General features: G+C 40.5%; 1 protein-coding gene across 2 annotated transcripts in view; it reads right to left on the bottom strand.

Moving 5' to 3' along the window:
* The window catches only part of ANTXRL (anthrax toxin receptor-like), a 58,649-nt gene that overhangs the window by 20,151 nt on the left and 14,888 nt on the right, over window positions 1-23,610 (bottom strand). For both annotated transcript variants that reach the window (XM_017804194.1, XM_017804195.1), the window contains exons 6-17: window positions 21,944-22,023; window positions 21,756-21,824; window positions 21,476-21,556; window positions 21,314-21,374; window positions 14,602-14,700; window positions 12,263-12,332; window positions 11,094-11,172; window positions 6,823-6,918; window positions 6,399-6,437; window positions 3,193-3,291; window positions 1,917-2,084; window positions 683-763 (exon numbers count right to left, since the gene is read on the bottom strand). In XM_017804194.1, coding sequence (XP_017659683.1) covers window positions 683-763; window positions 1,917-2,084; window positions 3,193-3,291; window positions 6,399-6,437; window positions 6,823-6,918; window positions 11,094-11,172; window positions 12,263-12,332; window positions 14,602-14,700; window positions 21,314-21,374; window positions 21,476-21,556; window positions 21,756-21,824; window positions 21,944-22,023 — 1,022 coding nt within the window. The remainder of the gene's footprint in view (window positions 1-682; window positions 764-1,916; window positions 2,085-3,192; window positions 3,292-6,398; window positions 6,438-6,822; window positions 6,919-11,093; window positions 11,173-12,262; window positions 12,333-14,601; window positions 14,701-21,313; window positions 21,375-21,475; window positions 21,557-21,755; window positions 21,825-21,943; window positions 22,024-23,610) is intronic.

Below are 23,610 nucleotides of genomic sequence, written 5' to 3'. Positions count from 1 at the left end.
ACCAGTGACCAGGCACAGTACATAGACATCTCTGTGGCTCTGAAAGGCACAAACTCCGTTTCCTCCCACGAGGAATCTACTCCTGACCTATTTTTGGCCAATAGACTTCATCAAGGCAGGAGATACTCTCTGCCTATACATAGAATATGATTGCGAAATGTATCTGCACAGAATTCAACAGCAACTTTGCTCCCCATTAACCTATTTGTTTTTTCATTACCTGCACAGTTCATGATTTCTCTCATTAATCAGTAAACTCCATTATTAAAGCCAAGAAACATTTTTATGAAGTTGAGTAGAAAACATAATTACTGTTGTAGAACAACCACTGCATATTAAATTTAAAACAAGCAGAACCCACGAGCAAAGAACCTGTCTTTTGACTTCAACATATTTGTCCTGGAAAAAAAAAAAGGCAAAGAATTTATCTGACTGAAACAGTTCTCATATACTATTGTGACCAGCCAGCTCCTTTTTCATTCTGCTCAAATTATCACAGTGGAGACATTGCTGTTGACCTTTTGGGACAATAATTTTAAACAGATGCCACAGCAAAAGCTTGTTTTGAAATACCTGTTTCTTGTCAAAAAAAAAAAAAAAAAAAAGATGGGCTGGTTGGGAGGGAACAGCATTGGTGCTGCTAAAATAGGAGTGACATGCCAGTGCATATGTGATACCTTACCTTATCCCCTGGCTGTGGTCTCATAAGAGAGACTTGATCATAGCCCCGTCGAACCAAAGCCCAAAGTGCATCAAGTTTGCCCTGGAATACAAAACCAACAAGATATGACCAAGAAATTTGGTGAAAATAGCATGAGATGAAACTACAGGTGAGTTAATACAGCTTTCCTGTATTAAACTGTCTGCACACACTGGTCCTGTGCCCTCGCCCTCTGTACACTGCTTATCTGGACAACCAGAAGGACCTCTATGGGTAACACATACCCAATATGCAGTGGGCCAAATTCTGTCTGCTCAAAACTCACTGAGGATGACAGCAGTTTAATGTGAGCAACTCCCTTAGGAGAGACAATCAGACAGGTGTTACATTAAGGTATTAATGTTACTTGAGGTGTTACAAAAGGCAAAACAAAACTACTGTACTTACGTGAAGAGAGCTGGAACACTGATAACCAGCCACAAAGCTTTAAAATTCACAGATACTTTCCTGACAATAAATTCAAGCACTGTTTAATTCACCTGTGACTATGGTGGGGAGGGGGGAACTCATCCCACAGAGTACTGTTTTGGGACATGGGCACAGATTTCTGGGATGAGCATGGTATGCTGCTCCCTCGGCCATGCCAGCCCTCCAGTTTTCTTCTCTGTAAGCAGAGATAACAGCTATTCCCTGCCTCAAGGGTTGTGTGAGGACACATACATTAAAAGACATTGAAACACTAGATACTATAATTACATGGGGAAAAATGGGGATGAAAGTGTGGAGAGACCGAGTGACTTGCCCAAAAATCAAACACTTGGTCTTGTGGCTGAACTAGAGGAAAACAGAGCTGGACTCCAACCCAAGGCCTTAGCCACGATGCAGTCAAAGCAAGGATGGTGCACTTTATCCAATCCTCTTTTTGACTGCCTTGAGATGGCACAAAACAGCATCCTGCCCCCCAGCAAGAGTTGAGCAATCTGCTGTTACAATCCACACTGTATCTGGAAAGACAGTGTGAGTTGAGGAAAGGAATATATCTGCTCATGCCCTTCACTCTTCCTCAAAAATCTATGGCAATACAGTACCAGGTGAGATGCATGTTCCAAGAAACAAGCAAAGCTGAGGATTAACAGCTACTTCTCTAAGTAGGCTTTCTCAGCTCTGCAGAAAGAAAGATTGTGCTAAGGAAGCGGGATGTAGTATCATATATGACATGAGAGACTTGATAAAAAATGAGGGTCAGACACATTACCTTGATGGGAGTGTACCATTTTCGCTGGGAAGGTGGTTTTCTCACATGGGGCTTCTTTGGCTTAGGTTCCCATGGTTCATACTCCTGTTCTGGCAACTTAATAATAGCGTTTTTGGGTTTCTCCAATTTTGCTCCTTCCTCCGTTGACCCCTTGTCTCCCCATCGCACCTGAAGACAGGAGAGCACACTGTAAGTAGAGACACTTCAGCAGTCCCCACCGGTAAGAGGATTCCACAGACATTAATCTAGTTCCCATCGGATGTCCCAGTGCCACCAGAAATGAAGTCAAATTTATGAAAGCACCGAACTCCCACCGTAATCAGAAATACACATTTAAGAGTAAAATAGTCTCATTCGAAAGCTTCTTGAACTACTAGCCTTTTCACCTTCCAGTAATTTAAAGTGGTGTGGGAATTCACAGCATCTGGGGCAGATGAGAATCATTAAGGTTGGAAAGCTGATTGAGTCCAACTGTCCAATCATTAACCCAGCAGCACCATGTACGCCATTAAACCATATCTCAAGTGCCACATCCACACACCTTTTCAACACTTCCAGGGATGGTAATTCCACTTCATCCCTGGACAGCCTGTTCCAACTCGTGATTACCCTTTAAGTGACATTGCTAGAAGTCATCTTTAGGCCCTCAGCTGATACAGGTGAATGACAATCACTGACTCCCTGCAATGTACATGCCACAGGACACCACAAGGCAGATTCTTTTCACAGTGACACCTCACTTACACTTCAGGACTGACTTGTGTATGAATTGGATTTGATTCATTGGCCAATTTCAACACAGACATGCTTTTGTATATCAGGAGTTAATGCTTAAATGGAAAAAATGCAAAAGAAAAAGAAAAATCACTGGTTTAAATTCCTCAAACCAACTGCCTTCAGCCTTTGCATAGATGGCACCCTCAAATACTTAAAATCAGTGTAGCCCTGTCTGAAGTCTTTCTGACAAGAGAACTGGACACAACTGCACTGAAGAGTTTGACTGGGTAAATTAAAACCTCTTTTGGTGTTTATCTCATTTCTTACCCTGTAAATTTTCTCTGGCTCATAATGCTAGATTCATTTAATTATTCACGTAAATGATAGCAGCTTGATCTCTGTTACTTGGACAGCAGGTGCAAATCAGGTAGACAAGCCCTAATTAAATCCCAGCCTCCAGTCCATCAAGGTACCTTTTCAAAAGTCACATAAAAACATATTGGTACAATTTTTAACTAAATGTGATGGGTTTTACAACACTAAGGAATAAGCCAAATACCTCCATCCTCTTAATCCCACCAACACCTCGACCTCCATAATAAGATGCATCCACGGTTGGCCACTTTTTCTTTGGCAATCCATCTTCATCATCTGATTCCTGTGGGAAAGACAAGGAGATATTACAGCTGTTCTCACATAAACAGCAAAAACTATGGAAAACAGCTGAATATCCTATGGTCCAGTCCTTGGATATCTGGCTATGTGTGTTATGCTTATTTGCTGATCAAAAAATAAAAAAAAAGTCTCTTGTCTCTGCAGCTGCAATTTTAACTAGGAAAGCCAAAGAAGACTGTCTATTCCTCTCCCCAGGCAGCTTTTATTTAGTCAAATATGCACTGAGCTCCAAAATCCCAACTGACTTGTAAGGGATGGCAAAATGCAGATGAATCTTACACTATACTGGATTGCCACTATACTATACAGAAAACGCAGCAATCAGTTAGCCCAAATAACTAATTTATTAATTGCACTTTTAGAAATTAATGTCACCTAACAGAGGAAAACACAGTGAGTTTTCTACACGTTCATCAGACCCTATTCTCATGGCAGTTGTAACAAGTTATTCTACACCACTTGATTCTTTGCAGGCTCATACTGTACAGTTTGAAACCAGGAATCAGACAGGAGCATCTCCAAATTGTCAGGGAGCTCAGATCCAGAACAATTATAAACACTGCAGGTTATTTTTAAGGAACATGCAAGTCAGAATCAGGGACTTACTTCAGGTTCATTTTCTATTCTTGCTTAACTAAAAACTGGCAGATATTTCTGATTCAACAACCCTGGCAACACATCTCCAGCTCTATCATCTTGAGCCAATAGAAGTCAAGGATATATGAATAGATTTCTCAGACTCCTCATCATTACACTAAGTTAAGGTACCTGAAAGTCACACCATGACACTCTCCAAATAAACACATAAATGAGGAAAGGGCCCAACAAGCCTCCTACAATATTATTTTCATTCCTTACACACTAACAAAGACAAATAATTGTACCTCATGCTGGTATGCAGATGCATGTGCTGCTCTTGGACTGGCCATGCACAGTGCTCTCTGCTAATTTTCATCAGTACAGGTATATTTCTAGAAACACTACCTGGACTTAGCTTTTAATAAAAAAATAAAATTAAAAGAATCAAGTGAAATCCAAATACTGTAGATGGACATAAATTACTGCCACATTACTAGCTGACAGTTTCTCAAAATTGCCTTTTGTGTTTCTATTGGAATGTATCAGGAATTGACAGCCCTAAAGTCAAGAATAGCTTTTTAAAAACATGATTTAATTTTTATTTGTTTGTATTTAGCTCTTAGGTTATGCCTTGGAGAAAGGATTCCATCAGTTATTCAGTGATATGTGATCTCTCAGCTATGGTTCAACGGGTCAATTCCTCCAACAAATTCTTCAGTATGGCCAGGAAAGGCTAGAGTTGACATTTCCATGAACTAGTAAGGGGAGTTTGAGTTTGGGGTTTTTGTTGTTTTGTTTTGGCTTTTCGGTTTGGTGTTTTTTTATGATTTATTGTTGTTGTGTTTTGGTTTTATCCTAATTCAGGGAAATAAATATACAAGAAAGGTATTGTGGTTTGGTGTTGGGGTTTGTTGCTGTTTCACTTAGTTGGTTTTTTTTTTAAGAGTATAACAAATGCACAAATTTTATCCCACTTCATGCCACATCTAAACCAGTACCCAGTGAACTACATCAGCATTTTTAATATGTTTATATTTAATTGTGAACCTGAGTACTATATAAAATACTCTGCCTCTTCTATGAGATATAACACAGATTTCAAGCATTCATGTCTAACAGCTCTTGCTGCTGGCAAGCCTGACACTGGCAAGACAGTTAATAATGACAGCTGATATTTTTCCAGCTAATACAGGATTTATAGGAAATATCCCCAATACTGAACATACAGCAAAGAAACATTTACAGCTACCACATGGAAATCTAATGCTTGTGGTTAAGTTTCACATAACTATATACAGTTTAAGAGCAGCAACACCAAACTGCATCAGCTAAAGGGCAAGTCACCATATCTAGAGAGGCTAGTGCTAAGTGTAATGAAACAACAATCCATACTGGATAAAGACAAGGCCAAGTAACGAGATGGATAACATCTGTATTCTGCATTATTCCTGGAGGCTTACATCAGTTTAGTCTCTTTTTTTGCATTTAAAATTTCTGCTGATGACAATAATTGCAAAGCATCTGGAAACTCTGCTGCAGGGGTGTAATGCTCTCTGCAACCTTCAAACACAGCATGGCTGCAATTGCACACTTTGTGATAACACTAATCACACTAAAACCATGAATTTTGGTGTGTATTCTGAAGTTAAATTGTTACACTGCTCAGGACAAGCAACAGGATCACATACACAGTAATGGTGGCCTCTAGTAACCTCAAAACAGCAGCTGTCGTTGCCTCCTCATATTCATGCCAAGTTACAGCAAGTTAGCAGCAAACTGTAAGACTCTCTTGTGGGTTACCAAGTATTTTTCCATCATTTAACTGTCTATGCCTATGAAAGAAATAAAGGCAGGCATAAGTTTTCTCTGGAGTAATTTTATTTACTTCTTCTATTTTCATGAAATTGGTACAGTGCAACTAAGCTGAGGTCAGGGTCAGTGAGTTACTGTCTCCAAAAGAGCTAAATAGAACCCTGCCTCAAACAGCACAACCTAAATGACGAAAGGCTAAATGTCCTTCCAAAGGTCACTCTGCAGAAGAGCCACTGCCAGGGCAGGCTTTTGTCTCCCTCTCCTGTAGCAAAGCCACAAGAATGTGGCCTTTGCTGTCCTTTCTTCCAGCTGCCAGACTGTTCCTTACTGCCAATCTGCGCTAAACTCCTGCTGAGAACCATGTCAGCTTTACTGGAGGAGGGACAGCTGTCAGCACAGACTGAGAAGCAAAGACTTGCTTACACACCTGTTCGAAGCACAGCAGAAGGAACGAAATACCATAGGAACTGTTGGTCTGTGGACTTCTGAGTTATGCAATTATTTTCTCTCTGGATGGAAGCAGCCTTGCTGTATGTATATAAAGAAGCCAGAAGGCAGAAATAACTGCCCTGACCGAGAGGACTTCCTTTCACAGCCTTCAAGGTGTCATTAAGACACCTACAGGGGTGAAATTCCTGGGCAACACAATACACTACAGTGGCTGCAGAAAGTGCAACAGCTCCAAAATAGCATACTCACAGGCTCTGGGGGTGGTGGTGGTGGCGGCTCCTTGATCACCTGGAATATACAAATATTGGGAGAAATCTGAGACAATGGTAGGGTTCATCCATCTCAATGCTTTGTTCTCTTTGTTTTCTTGATCATATCACAAATGAGTTGTTGTGCTTCATTCTCATACATGCAATCCCTACAGAAACTTCAGCAACACCCACAAGCTTACTTAAACTTCTCATTCAGCGTAAAAATCACATATGCCTTGAAACAATCAAAAACCCAGACTAGAGTGACTTCAACAAGCACTTTAAGCAACTTGTTGAATCAGGGCTTTACAAATATGGCAACATTTTTCTTAAGCAGTTAACCACCCACTCCAACACTTTAGCTGTGTGCTTTTGCCGAGAATAGATAAAACTAAGTCAATAGAATAAAAAACTGTACTTACCACTGTGCAGCAAAGGGGCCAAAACCACCACAGTAGAGCCAGAGCCAGCAGCAGGAAGAGAATCAGGAGAGCAATGAAAAGGATGGTCCCAGTCAGCTGCAAATAAGATGATTACATCTGGGTTATCTCCTATGTCTCAAAGAAGGCAGGAGCCCTGAAGTTACACATTTAGAATCAACTTTCACTCATTACAAGGTCTCAGGAAGATTGTGATCTTAATCTTCATTAAAATCATAACAGTATTTGATGTGACAAACCTGTATTTGAAACCACAAAATCAGGGGAGCATCTCCTGTTTTGCAGTGTGTATATGTGTAATTTATGTATGAATTTTTGGTACGTTTATAGCCCATTAGATTCAAGAGTCTTAAACCTGTACACAATCCATTTTGTGCTGACAGGTCCCTTAATACTGTCAGAGGGGCATTCCAAACTACATCACCACAGACTCTCAGGCGTGCAGAATAACTTTCATCACTAGAGATGCAGAATATGCAAATGCTGATATCCAAGGAACAGGAATACTGGAGACAAGACCTTACAGGTAACTGTTTGCATGTCAGTATCACAGAACAGAGAACAACTTACTTGTCCAGGGCATCAGCTCCAAGCCTGCCTGTATTGCCTTGACACAAACTGCACACACAACCCTTGCCTGAGTGATTATGCAAACTAGTCAATAATGCTGTTGGTTCTTGGTATGCTTCTTAGGGCTGATTTGACAATTTTTATGAGATGCTGTAATCATTATCTTAAGCACTTCTGATTCTTATATTCCATTGATCTCTCTGCAGAGAACAGTGAGACTCTGGGGATGGATAGCTAAGGGTCTACCTTCAAAATCCAACTTAAATTTTCTTTAAAATTACCAGAAAAAAAAAAGTAAGTTTCAACACTTGAAATTAGCTTTCCGGAGCAGGTAGGCAACCAAAGAGAATCACAGCTCTGATTTTTCCAGATAAATCTTGATGGATCCTTTGAACTTGTAGCATTTCACATCAGTGCATTCAGAAGAGGCATTAACTCTGTGTATTGCTCTGATGACTACAGGAATCAAGTTTTCATATGCTCCTTGGTTCCTGCAGAACACAGAGCACATGGCTTTTGGAAATTAAACACTTGTCACAGATGGGCACTGCTGGGATGTGCCCTATCCTTGGACTGCACTGGTTTCGGGAATGATGTTAAGATTAGCTCCAGTTATATTTAAATTTTTTTTTATATATTGGGAAAGAAACCTCTTCAATGGTAGATTTTCAGAACTTGAGAAGAGGTTCAATTCACCAGCAACAGGGTAACAAAGACCAGGCAAAACTTGGCAGCAAACTAGAGGAGAGTCTGAGTCTAGGAAGATGTGAAAAGAGCTTGAAGAAAGGTCGGTGAATCAGGCTGAGGAAATAAGAGTTGGCTAGAGAGGAAGCTGTAAGAGATTTTCAAAAGAGGATAGGTGAGAGGATAAAGTGAAAGAAAGCAAATTCCAAAAAAGACTTAACAGATGACAAAACCCATGAGATTCACCTTATTAAATCTGAAACTACTTACTGAATTCCCATGACACCAGAAACTGATCCTTAGCCCCTTCTTACAAAAGGGGCTGTTCTAAGTGCATTTGTTTTCCCTTCAGATAATGAAAAGGCTGAGGGTGGAAAAGAAAGTATTAGCTGATAAGAACTTGCAAAATCTGGGTGAGATCCCAAGTGATTGAGTTGAGTGGTAGTTAGTTCTTTCTCAGGCCAAATCCTAGAGCTGTCAGGACTGACGTGTTCAATATGGGATTTACACAAACACAGCACCTACTCCATGCCTTTAGGTGGGTAACCCAGTACCCTCTATCTGTGTCACAGCATCACCATCCCTCCACTGCTCCGTGGCTTTTTGTTATAAATACAACAAACTGACCTGTTTGGGATAAGCTATTTAGCTCACCTTCATTTGGTCAGGGAGCAGTTGGAGTGCTGCAACATGTGTACCAGACTCCCTGCTCAAAGAAGTCTTGTTAGAGGGCACAGTACCCAGCTGCAATTCAGCACTACAGCCCCCCTCTCTGGCCCTCCTAAGGCCCAGTGTAGCCCTGAAGCATCTGGAAAGCAAATACTTGAAGAGGTATTAATTCCCAGTGAAGTCAGTTTGCTGAGAAAAGGGTGAGTAAAAATCAAGTATAGCTTTAGGAAGTATTGTTGCACTCCTTAAAAACAAATCCAAGCACAGTAGCTATGCAGTACCACTGCTACTATTACTCCAAACACACATTACCTCCTTGTTTTGTCACCTTTGTTCCCAGGCATTGCTTTTCTCATGCTAACTGCACATATAAATTACTGTTTGCCATAGAAGCTCAGGAGCTGCTGGCAGCAAGAAGCTAGTCTTCTTTCAGTGATTTTAATGACACAAAGCATCACAGTGAAGCTGGACTTTGAAAAGAAAATAGCAGACTTCATGCAGCTGAACAGAAATAAGCATCCCAATCACACAGAGGCTTTAGAAGTAAAGTGAAGATACTTACTGTATAGAAAGGACAGAAGGACCAGCTGGGGAGGAGAGCTGAGCAGGCCAGCTGACTGCCACCCACAGAAAAGGAAACAGGAGAGGAAAGGAAATAGAAGGAGTCTCTAAAATGAGAAGAGTGAAATGCATGAATTAAGATAAAGTTGGAAACTGAATTGCCAACCTCCCTGCTTATGGGATGTAACTGGAGTGAGACAGTATTTTTACACCAGCTGTGAATGAGGCTTCCTGCCTCCTTCACATTAAATCTGCAATAGGCTGGTCAAAAACTGTCAGACTGGCAGGACTGGAGATTGGATTCCTCTTTTTATTCTAAGGCTACCAAGAAGAAAAGCTTTCTCCATCCATGCTCTGGCATTAAGGAACCCCAGCTAGGGCTGAGACTTCAGTCTTCATCAGAAATAGGTTACATACAGGTAACTAAATTCACCATTTAACACTTTTGTTACACTGCAGACTTGAAAGGTTTTATTGTACTTGAGGTAAAAGTGTGGAATAAAATGTGAAAATATCAGTCCTCAGTGTTGAAAATCTGGAGAAAAGTTTTGTAAAATAGAAACAATCGGGTAAAGCAGCAAACACATCACTGCTAAATTGAGTCCCTGCACCCCAAAGTGTTCCAGCAATCTGTTGTGAGATTTCCCACCTTCATCACTGAAAACATCAAAAAAGGAGATCTGCAAGTTCCAGTCACTGCCTCTATCTGCATTCCTGCCCTTCTCCTCTGCAGCTGTCAAAATGGCCAACAAATGATTACAAGCCAATATGACAGCATTTGGCGTAGGCTATAAAAGTCCTTTTGACACTAACAACAATAAAGCTCAAGTTTGATACAAATTGTTTGCTATCAGGTACTTCAGCCAACTTGGTTTAGACCAGAAGCACCAACTTACATCTTTAGTTACGGTGCTCGCTTGCATCAGCTATGGGCATTGCCTATTTTTACCCCAAAGGTAAGGAAGACAATTGCTTATCTAGTAGTCAGTTTCTTAATTTTGATTGTTTGATTCTAAAAATCAGACTTTGATAAAGGATTACTTCTAGCTGTTTTCCCTGACACTTCACCTGGTCTTTTTGACCATGAGATTCTTGTATCCTAACCATCACTGTCCATAACAGCACACTCTCCCTTGGTTGGGCTAAGCAGTAGCATTTTATTAAGACACTCATATCAGGATATGAGAGTTCTATTTCTTTCTGGTCATCCCACATGATACCAAGAGAAAAAGCAAACAGACCCTATCACTAAAACTTAGAAAACACCTTAGCAAATCCTGAATTAGTAAAGGAAAACTGGTGGTCAAAGAACAAATGCTGTAAGCTCCAACCAAAAACAACCATGTCAATTTAGAGGACCTTTCATTCTGTGGCCCTTCCTGATCAAAGTCCTAACAGTTGCCTTTTTATTCCAGATCCCATTAGGTATCCCAAAGCTCAACAGGGTGTTGCTTCCTGATGCTCCTTCCATCATTTTCTCAGATCACCTGCCAGTAAGATCCTAGCTTTGAGGATCTCTCTCTTGGAATAGGAATGCCTTTTGTTCTAATTTTTTATTCAGGTAATCTGTCATGATTGTTTATCATCAATAACAATTTAATCTTAAGTAGCCCTGGTTATTTTTCCAAGAGCTGCTTCCATCTGGTCAGTAACTGTGATGCAGAAGCTGTAGAGAGACCATGCTTGCTCAAGAAAGCTTTGCCTAAAGAACCACAGTTTCTTTCCAAGATCTCATGGTTTCTCTGTCAAGCCCCATTGCAATTACTTACACAATGTGTGCTGGTGATGCTGACAGAGCTGGAGATGAACGTTAGCCCATTGTTCATGCTGACTTGTAGGAAAACCACCCTAAAGCACAAAACAGATACACTTACTTTTAGTGTCATATTTACACCCACTGTTACCTTTACTCTGGCTCTCTTTTAGCCATTGGCTCATAAACACACATGGACAGTGTGTCCTGCTGAGTCAAGGCATTTTCATGGCTCCAGGCACTTACCTGCATTTGCCTCTCTGCTTGCCCAGGAACTACCCTTTTTATGTTGCCTTAATTGAGATGGGACATATCCTTTTTATAAAAAAAACTCCTCCACCTGGGGCAAAGGGCACTAGGCCAGTGAATTAGAACAATGTCTCAGACATTTGCCATACTACCCTAAAGAGCACAAGAAACTAAGATTTTTTTTTAATCCCCTTCTGCAACTTAATGCACGAGAATGTTTCTTTTGTAATTCAAGCAAATCCAGAATACATGCCTAGAGGTTAAGGGTAAAAACACTGAAATAACAGTGAAATTTTAGAAGATTCTGTCCTTAACCATTCTCTAATATTAGAGAAAGGATCTAAGGGGGGGAAAATAAAAAATAATAGTAATAAAAAAAGGACAAAACCCAACCAAACAAATTTGCTTCACCCACAAATACAAAGGGGGATGGAGGCCCAGTACAGTATTTAAGCACCCACAAGATAACCAAGGGGAAAGGTAGGGCATTATGCCATGTCTCCTAGGAGTCTAAAGGATTAAAACAGCTGAAAAATACCAACACTAGACAGAGCAGGGCAAAATACAGGAAGCAATATCTATAACAGCAGCAAAGCAATTCAAATCAAAACCTAAAAGTTTGCCTGTAATTTAATTACCTTTTGGTCTGAAAAAACATGATATAGGAACAAAGGAAGAATCACCATTCTATGAAATGGGGCCATGGTCCAGCAAGACCTTTGGTTAAACTGTGCTAAAGACCCAGCATTGAATAGGGCTATGCTGACTCATACTAGGAAAGGATTTGGCACAAAGGGGATGGTTGCAATCTGACACACATATACATAAATTTATTAGCTAGACACTTTGGGCAAAATTGTGAGCCTTTGGCTCAGTAATGACATCCTCATCCAGAAGTCCACTCTCTCTTGATACGTGCTGGAAAGAAATACTTACTGTCCAACATCTTCTATCACTGGTGCCGGACAAAGTAAGTAAGTATCGTGAATAAGAGTCGGTTTTTCATCTGAAAAGAAATTAATATAACTATCAGGGATGAAAAAAAGAAATTGTTCCAAGCAGGCTACCCCCTGGAGAAGTGCTGACATGAATGACAGCCAGAGATCAACTCAGTATATGGGCGAGTACCAATACTCCCCAGTGGTGCTGATTACCAAATAGAATAACCATTCATGTTGATGCCAACATGATGCTACCAGGCTAGAGGTATCACAGCTAAGAAATGGAAGTGTACCTCTGTTCCTGACAGCAGTGATCAGCCATTTGGAATTCAGCTTTGAGCAGTATCAATCATGCCCATCTGAAAAGTGCATGCAACCTCTACTCATACTGAATACTCTGACCCCTCAATTACTCAAGGGGTCAAAAGTTTAGCGTTCAATTTTTATCTACTCACTGTCAAATACACACAGAGCAGAATCCAAGGTTGCACTGTTTGAGCCCAGGAGAAAGGAAGGACAGAGATGGGGCAGAGCTAAAACTGACAAATACTGGAGAAAAAAACCCCAAACCAGCCAGGGTTGGTCATTTACAGGAGCCAAACAGAGAGGGGCCATGACTGGTGTTCCCTTGAGACCTACCCTGCACTAGCTGCTTCTGCTGTACCTGACCTCCCCTCTGTGGCAACATAAACTGCAAATAGCCCATGTTTATAAGGGTTTGGTACAGGCAGAGCCAAAAGTATGGCCATGGGTGTTTTCCCACCTTCTTGCACACCACTGCTCCAGCAGCCAGCAGTGTTAATCCTTTAGCTTTCAGGAGTCACATCCAGAAAGCCAAGTCCCATGAACATAGACAGGAGGCCCAGCAGTAATCCTGCAATGGCATTCCACTAGAAGTGGGTAAACTGAGGCAGAAGAGCAGACACAGTACTGCTGTGACTATAGCTTAGCTCTAAATGGCCAGCAAAGCAGCTCTGGTGCTAGCCTGGAGAAAGACTGGTCTACAAGAGTTGAACCCAAGTAACGGGCTGATAAAAGCTGCCATCTTATTTACAGATATTTGTTTACTCTTTTTACCTAGGGAAAAAAAAATAATTCAAGCAACAAGAAATCTAAGAGTTGTTCCTTCATGCTTTACCCACTTCAAGCACACCTGAAGACAGAACTCATTTCCCTGCCTTGGCAGAGATGACAGCATAAAAATCACTGGTGTGTTTTAGGGCCAGCCTGAGGGCAAAAAAAGCCGGCCAGCCTAAATCAGCATCTCATCACAACATCTGTTGCAGACCTAACCCAAGGAAAACACAACATGGAGCTGGAATGGAATCAGAGTAGTTTTCCTCCTGTGTATTTCCAGGCCCAGGTCAGCACTCACTGTGTGAAGTCCAATCAAGGTGCTAGCGGATTGGGGACAAGAAAAAAAAAAGGCAAAAAGTCTGTTTAACTGATAAACCACAAGAAACAAATCCTGGTTAAAGGGCATCTGTAAGTGGAATGAGAGCAAGACCACCAGAGCTGATTTAATGCAGCATCCACGTAGACAACTTGGACGAGAAATGAAGGAGCAATTCATTTGCTCCCTCTTGTAAGTGAATTCACTGCTAGAGAAGGCACCAGTCTGGGCACGACAGGATGTGAAAGCCTCTACTGTGCTCAGCCAACAAGGGTAGCATATACAAAAAAGGAGCAGAGCTTCCCCTTCCCACACCATGCTTCACCCTGCCAGACATACACGGCTTCTCAGGAGTCAGAGAACTGCTGAGAAACTGGACACTCAATCTTTTTTGGACATTCAGTCCTTTGCCTAGCTGCTGAGACAGCAAACAAAAGACCCTGTCCAGGGCAGCAATGACAGGGAATTTCCATGTTACACAGTCACTGTGGTGGGACCAGCAACTGGTGTCAGAGAGGAACAGAGCAGGCCTGGGAGGGCTTGGTTTTATTATGGCAATTGTCTCCTGAACTAGTGAATAAAAACTGAAAACACCACCATGGGATCAAGATAACATTACTTCTTTTTACTTGGAATGGGAAGCAATTTTTATTCTCCACCTTAAAACCTGATACCCACTCTTCTCTGCCATATGCATTACCCATGTGCATCACTACAATGATGCTGTGCAGCAGCATGCCCCATTTAAGCACTCAACACAATGCCCACAGGTCACAAGATTGAATAAGAATGAACTTCAAGCTTCCTTTAAGTGATCTCTGCCCCAGCTCCCCCTCATATCTGCTGCAAGGACTCCCCTTAACATGGATGAGTGTTGGCCTGTGTTCCATGAGGTGACCCAGCCACAGGCATCACTAGAATACACCAGCCTGCAAACTTACTGATAGTAAGGCTGTCATTGAGCTTGAAGCTGCAGAGTACTTGGTCAATATTTCTTGCATGATAAAAGCCGTTGCCTCTTACCACAACTTGAAAGGATTCTGCAAGTGAAAATACAGAAAGAAGATTTATGAAAAATAAATAACAGCATTTCAGTTCAGAATGACCTGAATTAAAACATGACAATTACTGTTCTCTGCCCTATGCCTGAAAGAAAACTTTTCCTCTGACACTCTCTCTGTTCAGCAGCAATGGCCAAGAGCATTACATGGCATTAGTGCTTTACAGAGTCTTCTCTTTGTCTTAAGTTGGCTTCCACAAGCGTAACACAGATCCACAATGTCTTGAAGGTGCCACAGTAAAACTAAGTCTGACTTGACTGATGTTATCTCATGGTTCCTCCATGGTTTTTGGAACAGACACCTTGCACAAGCACCAGTCCTTCCTCCTCTCTTCATGGCAGATGGCACTTGGCTGTAAGCAGCAGCTCTGTTTAGGCAGATGCTGACAGACAGGACTCCCTCTTAAATCCCCTGTGAACTAGAGAGAAAGCTTTGCATCTGGTACAAACCCTGAAAAAAACCAAAACAACAGTCCTCCTGCCCGTACAATAATTGAGTCTGTGCACAGCCCCACTCAGCATCTGCTCTGCATGGGAATACCTAAGGTGCCATCATTTTCTTTGTGCTCTTCCCCCACAACCTTGTCCCAGCAGCTGAAACCACCAGTGGCACAAGAAGAGACCTTCCACAACTTCTGTTGCTTTATTCCTGATAGGGGAGGCACCTGTGATTTGTCATTACTGTGATAAGCAACTGTGATTTGTTCATTCAAGCAGGAGAAGCATCATCGGGGTTTTGGGGTTTTTTTGGCTAATGTTCCAATAGTCTTTTTACTGACAGAGCAGTTTTGCATTTGAACAAAACCAGTATAGGAAGGGTACTGTCAAAAGGGAGATCCCAACTGCACACGCCCTCCAGTGTTGGCACCACTGATCATGTTGCAGTGCACTGACTTGCTCATACTCCTGGAAAATAACTTTATTGCCAGAGACACCAGTAAAGTGACTTGCCTAGCTGAGCATCAGCTGGAAAAAGCAGCATACAGGAGAAGGTAAGGGAGAGCGACAAGCAGTGGTAGCACCAAATGAGTTTATGTCTATCATGAAAGCACTTAGTGTCACCATATCTTTCCGGTCCCTAACTGTACTGAATAACTTGAGAAAGAAAATTATCAAGAAACCTGGCTTTGTTTTCTCAGCTTTTCCACAGCAAGCTTTTAAGGTTATTCCTTAGTAACCTATATCGTTAACACTTCTCCTCAGAGCATTAACAATAACAAAACTGTTTGCTGTTCTTCCCTCCCTTTTACTGCCATAGTCCCCTTCCTCTTGGGGTGAGCATGTGTTGCCAAACTATGCACAAGATGCACTAGGAAGTGAAGTGGCAAGGGAGACTTCCCTCTAGGACACAAAAATACACCGTGGATGCTACACTGACCACAGAGATAACATCTTTAACGCAGGCAGGTGGAGAGACACTTCACAAATTTGTTCTGTCCCCAATGCATTTTTGAAACTCCCTTTGATGCTACACCCAAGCAGCCAGCTGACATCCCCAGAATGCAGCAAGGAAGCTGCATTTTCACACATAAATTTCCTACTTTAGCTGAATCCTTCACAGGGCTCTTACATCAGCCTCTGAAGAGCATTTGAGGCCAGCCCAATACAAGGGGAGTACCAGTACAATACAGGACCTATTAATCCTCAAGCTTCAAATACAAAACCAAGAATAAACCACATAGTTCTGCATTAGTAGTGAGTAAGACCATGAACAAGTCCACATGCATTATCATTTATACTTTGATTAACATACTAAAAAGGAGAGCAAAACAATGTTTATAGGTGCATAGTTTTTAGTGATTCAGCTTTTAATTACCATTTCATACAGTGCACTGCCATATTATTTGGAGGAAGGAATTGTTACTGGATAACACTACATGAGGCCCAAAGGCAGCTGAAACACATTCAGCTCCATCTGCCTTTTCTTCATTATCAAGCTACTGCAAGGCAAGGTAGCATGAAGATGTGGGGTGCTTCAATTTTTCCATGCAAACAGCTTGTTCTTGCCAAAACCACTCTCATTCGTGGTCATTCTCAGTGCACTGAGGTCTAATGCAATTCCAGGTGAATTGGACAAGGGCATTGGCAAGTTATGATCAAGGACACTCTGGTTTTCATCATAACTTGTCCTTAGAGCAGGCCTTGACACTGGCTGCAAGGAACATGGGAATCTGAGAAGGTATTTTGGGAGGAGAAAAAGAAAATATCTACTGGAGTGCATATTTAAATGAAACACATCCTTTGGCACCTTGCTGAAGATGATAAAATTTGAGACCTCACTGAGCACACCAAGAGCCAAATGCACAAGTCCAGCATCAGAATTTAGCCTCATTTTTATGGGAATGGTTATAGCTCCTTGTTCTCACTGGGGGTGGAAGGCACTTATTTAAAAAAATTAAAATGGACTGTAGGGCACATTCATCTGCTTCTTACTCCAGAAAAAAATCTTGAGTTACTCTTAGTCAGATTCATGCCTTGAGCCGTTCCACATCTAAACTAGCTGATATACCAAGAGTTGTTTGTGATGAGCATCTCTTTTTTTTTGTTAGCAGAGCTGAGAGTCATGACCAACCCTGAAGGCAACTGGGCCTCTGCCCACCCACCAGAACTACCTGCTTGGCACCACACACTGCTAGACTAGCTTGTGGCCAGCCCACTCCATAGTGACTTGCACACCCAGCTAAGATGATAATTTTTTTCTCATTTCAATTTTATATTATAAAAGAAGCTTGCTAAAACAAAATTGCACTCGGATTTTTCTTGTGTCCTGAACTAATGGTCTTAAAAGGCAGCAACCACAAAGGTTTAATTGGTACCTGTTTCAGTGGCTTTAAAAAGATACAGCAAGTAAGAAAGTTTCAACACAAGACATCAAAGGTAAAAGCTACATCTAGAAGTTTAGTCTTGTCAAGACAGTTTACCTCTCCTGCCATTCTTTTCACTGTGACTGCCACTCTGCACAGTCAGTTGTGAGCCAGTGACTGGGTAGTAACCTGTCCGCCAATATCAGCTGACAAGACTTGCAGGGAAATGTAAACAGTTGGTACTGGATTTGGTTGCTGCTGTTAAGAAGCCTGCCCCTTCTGTTGCTCTGGAGCATTAATGTGTTCTGGATGATGGTCTGTTGAAATGGCTAATTCCATTTAATTTTGTGCTCTGGCTCTGGCTGCGTCCTTTTCTTCCTTAGTTACTGTCAGATCGTAGATTGCAGCTTTTGACAAGACAGCGAAGGGAAAAAGGTCAGCACTGAAATAACCGGGCAGCGCTGGCAGCGAGATGGTAGGTTGAAGCTGGTGTGCGCTGGCTGCGCTGTCGGCTCCGCTTCTCTGACTCTGATGAGAAGCTGACTGCTTGCATCCACACCTGGTAGTTGATGTGGCCAGTAGGATGCCACATCCAACAAAACCTTTCAATCACATCTGTGTACCGTGAGCATAATCAAAGCAATGATGCTGTCAAACAGGATATGAGGCACCTCCGATTCTGCACTGATAGCCTGTTTACAGGCTGCATGTCTTGGTCATTTTAAATCAGAGGGAACAGGAAGGACCCGACTACATTGCTCCACATTGGGGACAATGAATTTGCAGGGTCAAAAAGCATTAAGCATCAGATAACTGTCACAATATGACGAGATGAATTTGTAAACGGACTTGCCAGATACGTTCATCACAGAGAGCCAGAGTCCCAACTGGAATTGTCACCACATGGAAATTATTCCATCAGCATTTTACTAAACCTCTAGTAAGTAAAAAAAGAAGCCAAGATCACCAGTAATCACCAACACAATAGTAATTATGAGAATACTTACAAGCAGTGGGTCAGGCCCTGCTTTAAGCCCTGATCGTGACTTGCTTCCACTGAGCCACACAAAACCCTCATGATCTCATACCAGACTGCAAAAATTATTATCAAGGCTAACTAAGTAAAAGCTAAACCAATTCTCACCTCCTCACTCTGATAAGTTTCATACAAAAAGCATGGACAGACACATTTCGAGGCTGTAAACAGGCAAGTGTCTTTGCTGGAGAATGTGATAATATATTGCACTCTTTCCAAAGGTCTACTATTTTTCAATCATCACTTTGAAATGCAAATTTCTACTATCTATTTCTTAAAAAACAAAGAAACAAAAAATTTTAACTTAAAAGGGGGAGGAATGTTGCATTTCTAGAAAATATTATGTTCTAATTTTCAGCCACTGTGTACATACACCATGCAAGTGTATATATATTTTGATATATGATTCAGGAGCTATGTATCTTAAGTATACATTATCAGTAAACTGTATCACTAATTACCTAAATTTAAAATGCATAAAAGTTCTAACATTAATAAAAAAATACTGAAGCCTATGAAGCAAAGCCAAAGGAATTACATTATAGAAATAAATCACATTACATAGAGAGTAGAACTGTAACTGTCCAGTGAACTGGATTCAAGATCTGGATTCACACTACGATGAAAAAACTTGTTTAATCCCAGGAGATTCCTTCCAGGAGACAGTAGTGCACACAGCTATGCACCTGAACCTCCAGCTATATTGGAAGCAAGTGGGATAATAAAGGATAATAAAGCTAAGCACAAATGTAAATATTTCGGCTATGGCTTGCAGGACTAGACTCATAATAAATACAATTACAGGTCTAATTCTTAGTGCCAAAACCCATTTAAATACAACATGATATAAACAGCGTACACCATTTGGAGCTGCAGCTTTGGCTTCCACCTTTTTTCAAGTTCTCTGCTGCTTCAGACAAACCTTCAAGCACATGAGATCTGAATCTTCCCGCCCTGGTGACTGAGCACTGTGCTTCATCATGTGCCAGCCCTTGCTTTGTCAACAGGGACAGAACAAACCTTGGAATTTAAGTGAAACAAGTGCAGTACCTTGCTGAATCAGCAGCAACACACTGAAACTGATTCTGCTGAATTTATATTGGTCTTATTTGAAAGCCACAAAGACAAGGAAAAACTTCTACAGAGGCAAGTAAGGCGATGATATTTTTTTTAAAGGACAAACTATTTTTAAAATGTACTTGTGTATTCTTAATCACATTTGTGATAAACTAGTCACCTAGCAAGCTAACCAAAAAATGAAGTGGTTTGAACTCATTATCCTTTGGAAAAAAAAAAAAAATTACTTTTTTTGCTGAAATATATTCAATTTTGAAAAGAAAGTATTTTCTCGAAAATTTATTTTCTCAAATATTCCAGAAAAATATTTTCAATTTTCCATTTGAAAAAATGGTTTCAAGTTCAACTTTCCAATATTCTTAATATTATTCCAAACAATTGCAAGAATACTACTGAAATCCCTTGTATTGGAACACCATGTTTTCATGTAGCTAAATGAATTTTTATTGAGCAGGACAGCTTGCACTAAGTTGTTGCACAAAAAAAATTTCCAGATATACAGTAAGCAAGCAAAAATAGGAAGGAATTTATCACTATGAAATAATAATTAAAAAAAAGCTTTAAATGCCAAAGCTTTAAAACTGGTTGTTTTTTTTTAATCAACTCCACAAGATTTTTAAAGATATAATCATTGCTTTAAATTTTCCACAGACAAGATTTTACCACAAACTTCTAGTCCATAATTATATACTTAGGAATAATTCAAAAGATGCAAGTGTGTTTCATGTTGAATTGAAATATTCAGGGCAGGATCATATTGTGATCAACACGTGGAAATGAAGAGTGAACAATTTCTCTGTGATATTTATCAAATTTTTCCTGAGTTTCATATTTTTTATCTGTTTCCAAGGTCAGCTTTCATGCATCACTGATATTTTATTTTTATGTTCTCCTTTTTACAGTGTACAAGGAAATGAACACAAGACAGCAACACTAGAGCTAAATAACCATGCTGTAAACTGTACCTTCCAGCAAACTTATGGTGTCACTCTTACTCTGCTGCAATAGTCTTTTAAGCAGACAAAAATACAGCAAGAGAATGGCTAACATAAACCAGAGCAAACCCAAGTTAAATATACTAGACATGAAAGGCATGAAATTATCAACAGCTCCTCTGGGTGTCCCTCATGTTTACCATACAGACTAATGGTTCTTTTAAATAAATAAAACATTAGCATTTTAGAAAACACAAGAGGTATCTTGGCCTATGCAGCAAATCATATTTGGTTCAATAAACCTGAAATTTCTATGAATGTTTTGCAAAATCTTTTTCTAACTGCTGACAAGTCCTAGCAGATCCCAGGAACACAGTCTTTCCAGAAATTTGTGAGATGTCGCCTTTAGACCACAAAACACCTCTGTCAGTCTGGCTTTACATCACTTTTGTGTCTCTTTCAGATTTTTTAAAAAGTGGTATCCCCAATTCCCAAAGTCCTACCTCTGTCAACCCTCCGAGCTGCTACTCAGCCACAGCAGCTACATCTTTATTGGCACAATGTTTTTCTGAAGCTGAGAAGGAACATGCAGGGCTTTAGCCATGGCCCAAGAGGATGCTCTAACACATCCACAAGCTTCAGCTCCAATACCATGTGTACTTAACATGGCAGTAAGGTAGTTACTGACATTTCTTCAGTGTCAGTCACTCACCTTATCACACTGTTTTTGTGGACACTTACCTCCTGCACAAACACTGGACGGCTCAGCCGCTAGGATCTCAATGCAAGATTTCTTGAGAATCTGAAAGATTTAGAAAATGGCATTTTTGGTAACCATTTTATCTATGCTTTATTAATGCAGGAAAGGACGCCCTTTTCTGGGTTTCAGAATATCAAACTTACTGAATCAATTGTTCCTCTTAGGGCATAAAAGCCTCCCTTTACTGGAAAAACATGATCGATGCTGTCAGCAATCGTTGACAGCTGCAAAGAAAGACAATCATAAATCATGAGGAAAACAAAATTACAGTGAACAAAACCGGGCCCTTTCATACTTGCTAGAAGACATCATAGTGACATGAAATGATTTATGCCTCAAGTAATTAAATAAATGCGTTCATCTGATGCTGTTACTTGTGCAGTAGTATAACAGAAAAACAAAACAAGAAGAAAGCAAAGTTACCTGAGTCTCATTGAAATCTTTCACTCCAACACAATAAACAATAGCTCCAAAGCTTCTGGCTCTGTTGGCCTAAAAAAAAAAAAAATAAAAATTGCCATTAAGTGTAAAGCCATATAATCAGTGGAGCCAGCAGTAAACGTCTACAGGTTTGACATAAACTAGTTTGGATAAACATGAAGGTGACTTACTTCTTGTTCTGCATAATAAAACTGAGCATCTTGCAATTCTCCATCCGTCAGAGCAATAATCACACTAGCAGTCCGAACTCCTACATGGAGGACAGTTAACAGATTGCATACATATGACACAAGACTCAGCAATGAAAAACAAGTTTGAAGTGAGGCAATCCTTTTTGCTGAAAAATAAATACAAAACCATAAGGCCAGACTCTCAGCCCAATTTGCATGGACTTGGTGATATACCAGCTGAAGGCCAGATGCAAAGCATGCAATAAGCCAAAAACCAGTGCACCTTCACATCTCAAGCATCACTGAAGGGGCAGTGCTGCTCTAACAAGGTCCACACATGGACTTTTCTGTTCTGCATAAAATACAGCACCTACTGAGTTTACCACCTTTCACGTGGAGAACTGACAAAATGGATCTGCAGAGAAGGAGAGGTTTCCTTTCTTCTTTTGACAAACTTGTTTGCAGATAAACCTTGTTCAGAGATTGTAGTAAGAGATACCTCTGCAAAAGGAGCTTCCCTGCCATTCTACCTTCCTCTCCAGCAGACTTTCAAAGAGCAACCCCACTGAACATGGTATGAAGTGTGCTTCCGTGGGGTTGTGGGAGCGGGGAGGGTGTCAGTCCTACGCTTCTCAAGCAACAAGAATTTCCAGTAAAATTCACAGGAATTCAGAGCATGTGAAAACCTTAAGATCAGGGAAAAAAAATTCATGTCTTGCAAGGTGCATATCCCATATAAGCTTAAGTGAAAAGGTTTGCATAGGCTGCAGATACCTATATATGCAATGTAGTATAGAATACAATGCTGCCTAAAATGCAACAAGTTCACAAAATTAAACCAAATTAACATGCAAACTATCCTTCAACCAAACACTCTGAGTCCATAGTTCTTAAGCCAACTAAATAATATACACACATGTTACTTTCAGGGAAGTGTTTGTTATTTTTTCAAAATAATCTGTTACAATTTCAAGTGTCTTCCCCCATATTGTCTGAAATTAAAGACTGATTAGTTCTGACAGGTTTCTTATGCCACGCAGTCCTTCCCATGTCATGTCAGACACAGACATAAATCTTAAAAAAACGACCTGCAACTTGGGAGGAAAAAAAATAGCTTGGATTTCCATATTCCTCTTTTTTTTTCTGCCCAGCATGCTTTAAAAAGGCTGAAAAAATGGAGATCTTATTTTGTTTTCTTCTCTACACTTGTTTCTTCCCTGATGATTTAGTTTATGAATCCAGATCTCATCTACTCCGTTTTCCTCCCTAATAAATCTACAGAATACTTGATTAGTTCTTAGCTATATGGTATAATGAGGTAAAATTGTTTTCAGCTGGACACTTCAGGACTCCTGATTTTACTGGCAGAAATGCCTGCAATGCTGTGCAGAGTTGCTGTTGTAGACTCTACTCTCATAGCCTATTTTAATAAAAAGGCACTGGCCTGTTTAACCATCTTCCAAAAAGACCATCAGCTCACAAGAACAACCTCACACAAGGGTATGAACCAGGCAAGACTTGTTAACTAATTAGGCCTTCTTTTGACACAGACAAAACCCACAAATACGCTTTTCTCTCAAAATTTAGTGAAAATGTACATTTTAGGAACTTGGAATCATTCACACTGATGTAAAAACTTCAGCTAATTGTATTCGTACCTACAATAA

This window comes from Lepidothrix coronata, unplaced genomic scaffold, assembly GCF_001604755.1.
Source record: "Lepidothrix coronata isolate B3197 unplaced genomic scaffold, Lepidothrix_coronata-1.0 Scaffold8, whole genome shotgun sequence".
In the NCBI taxonomy this organism is placed as follows: domain Eukaryota; kingdom Metazoa; phylum Chordata; class Aves; order Passeriformes; family Pipridae; genus Lepidothrix; species Lepidothrix coronata.
This window is presented reverse-complemented; position numbering and strand designations above follow the sequence as displayed.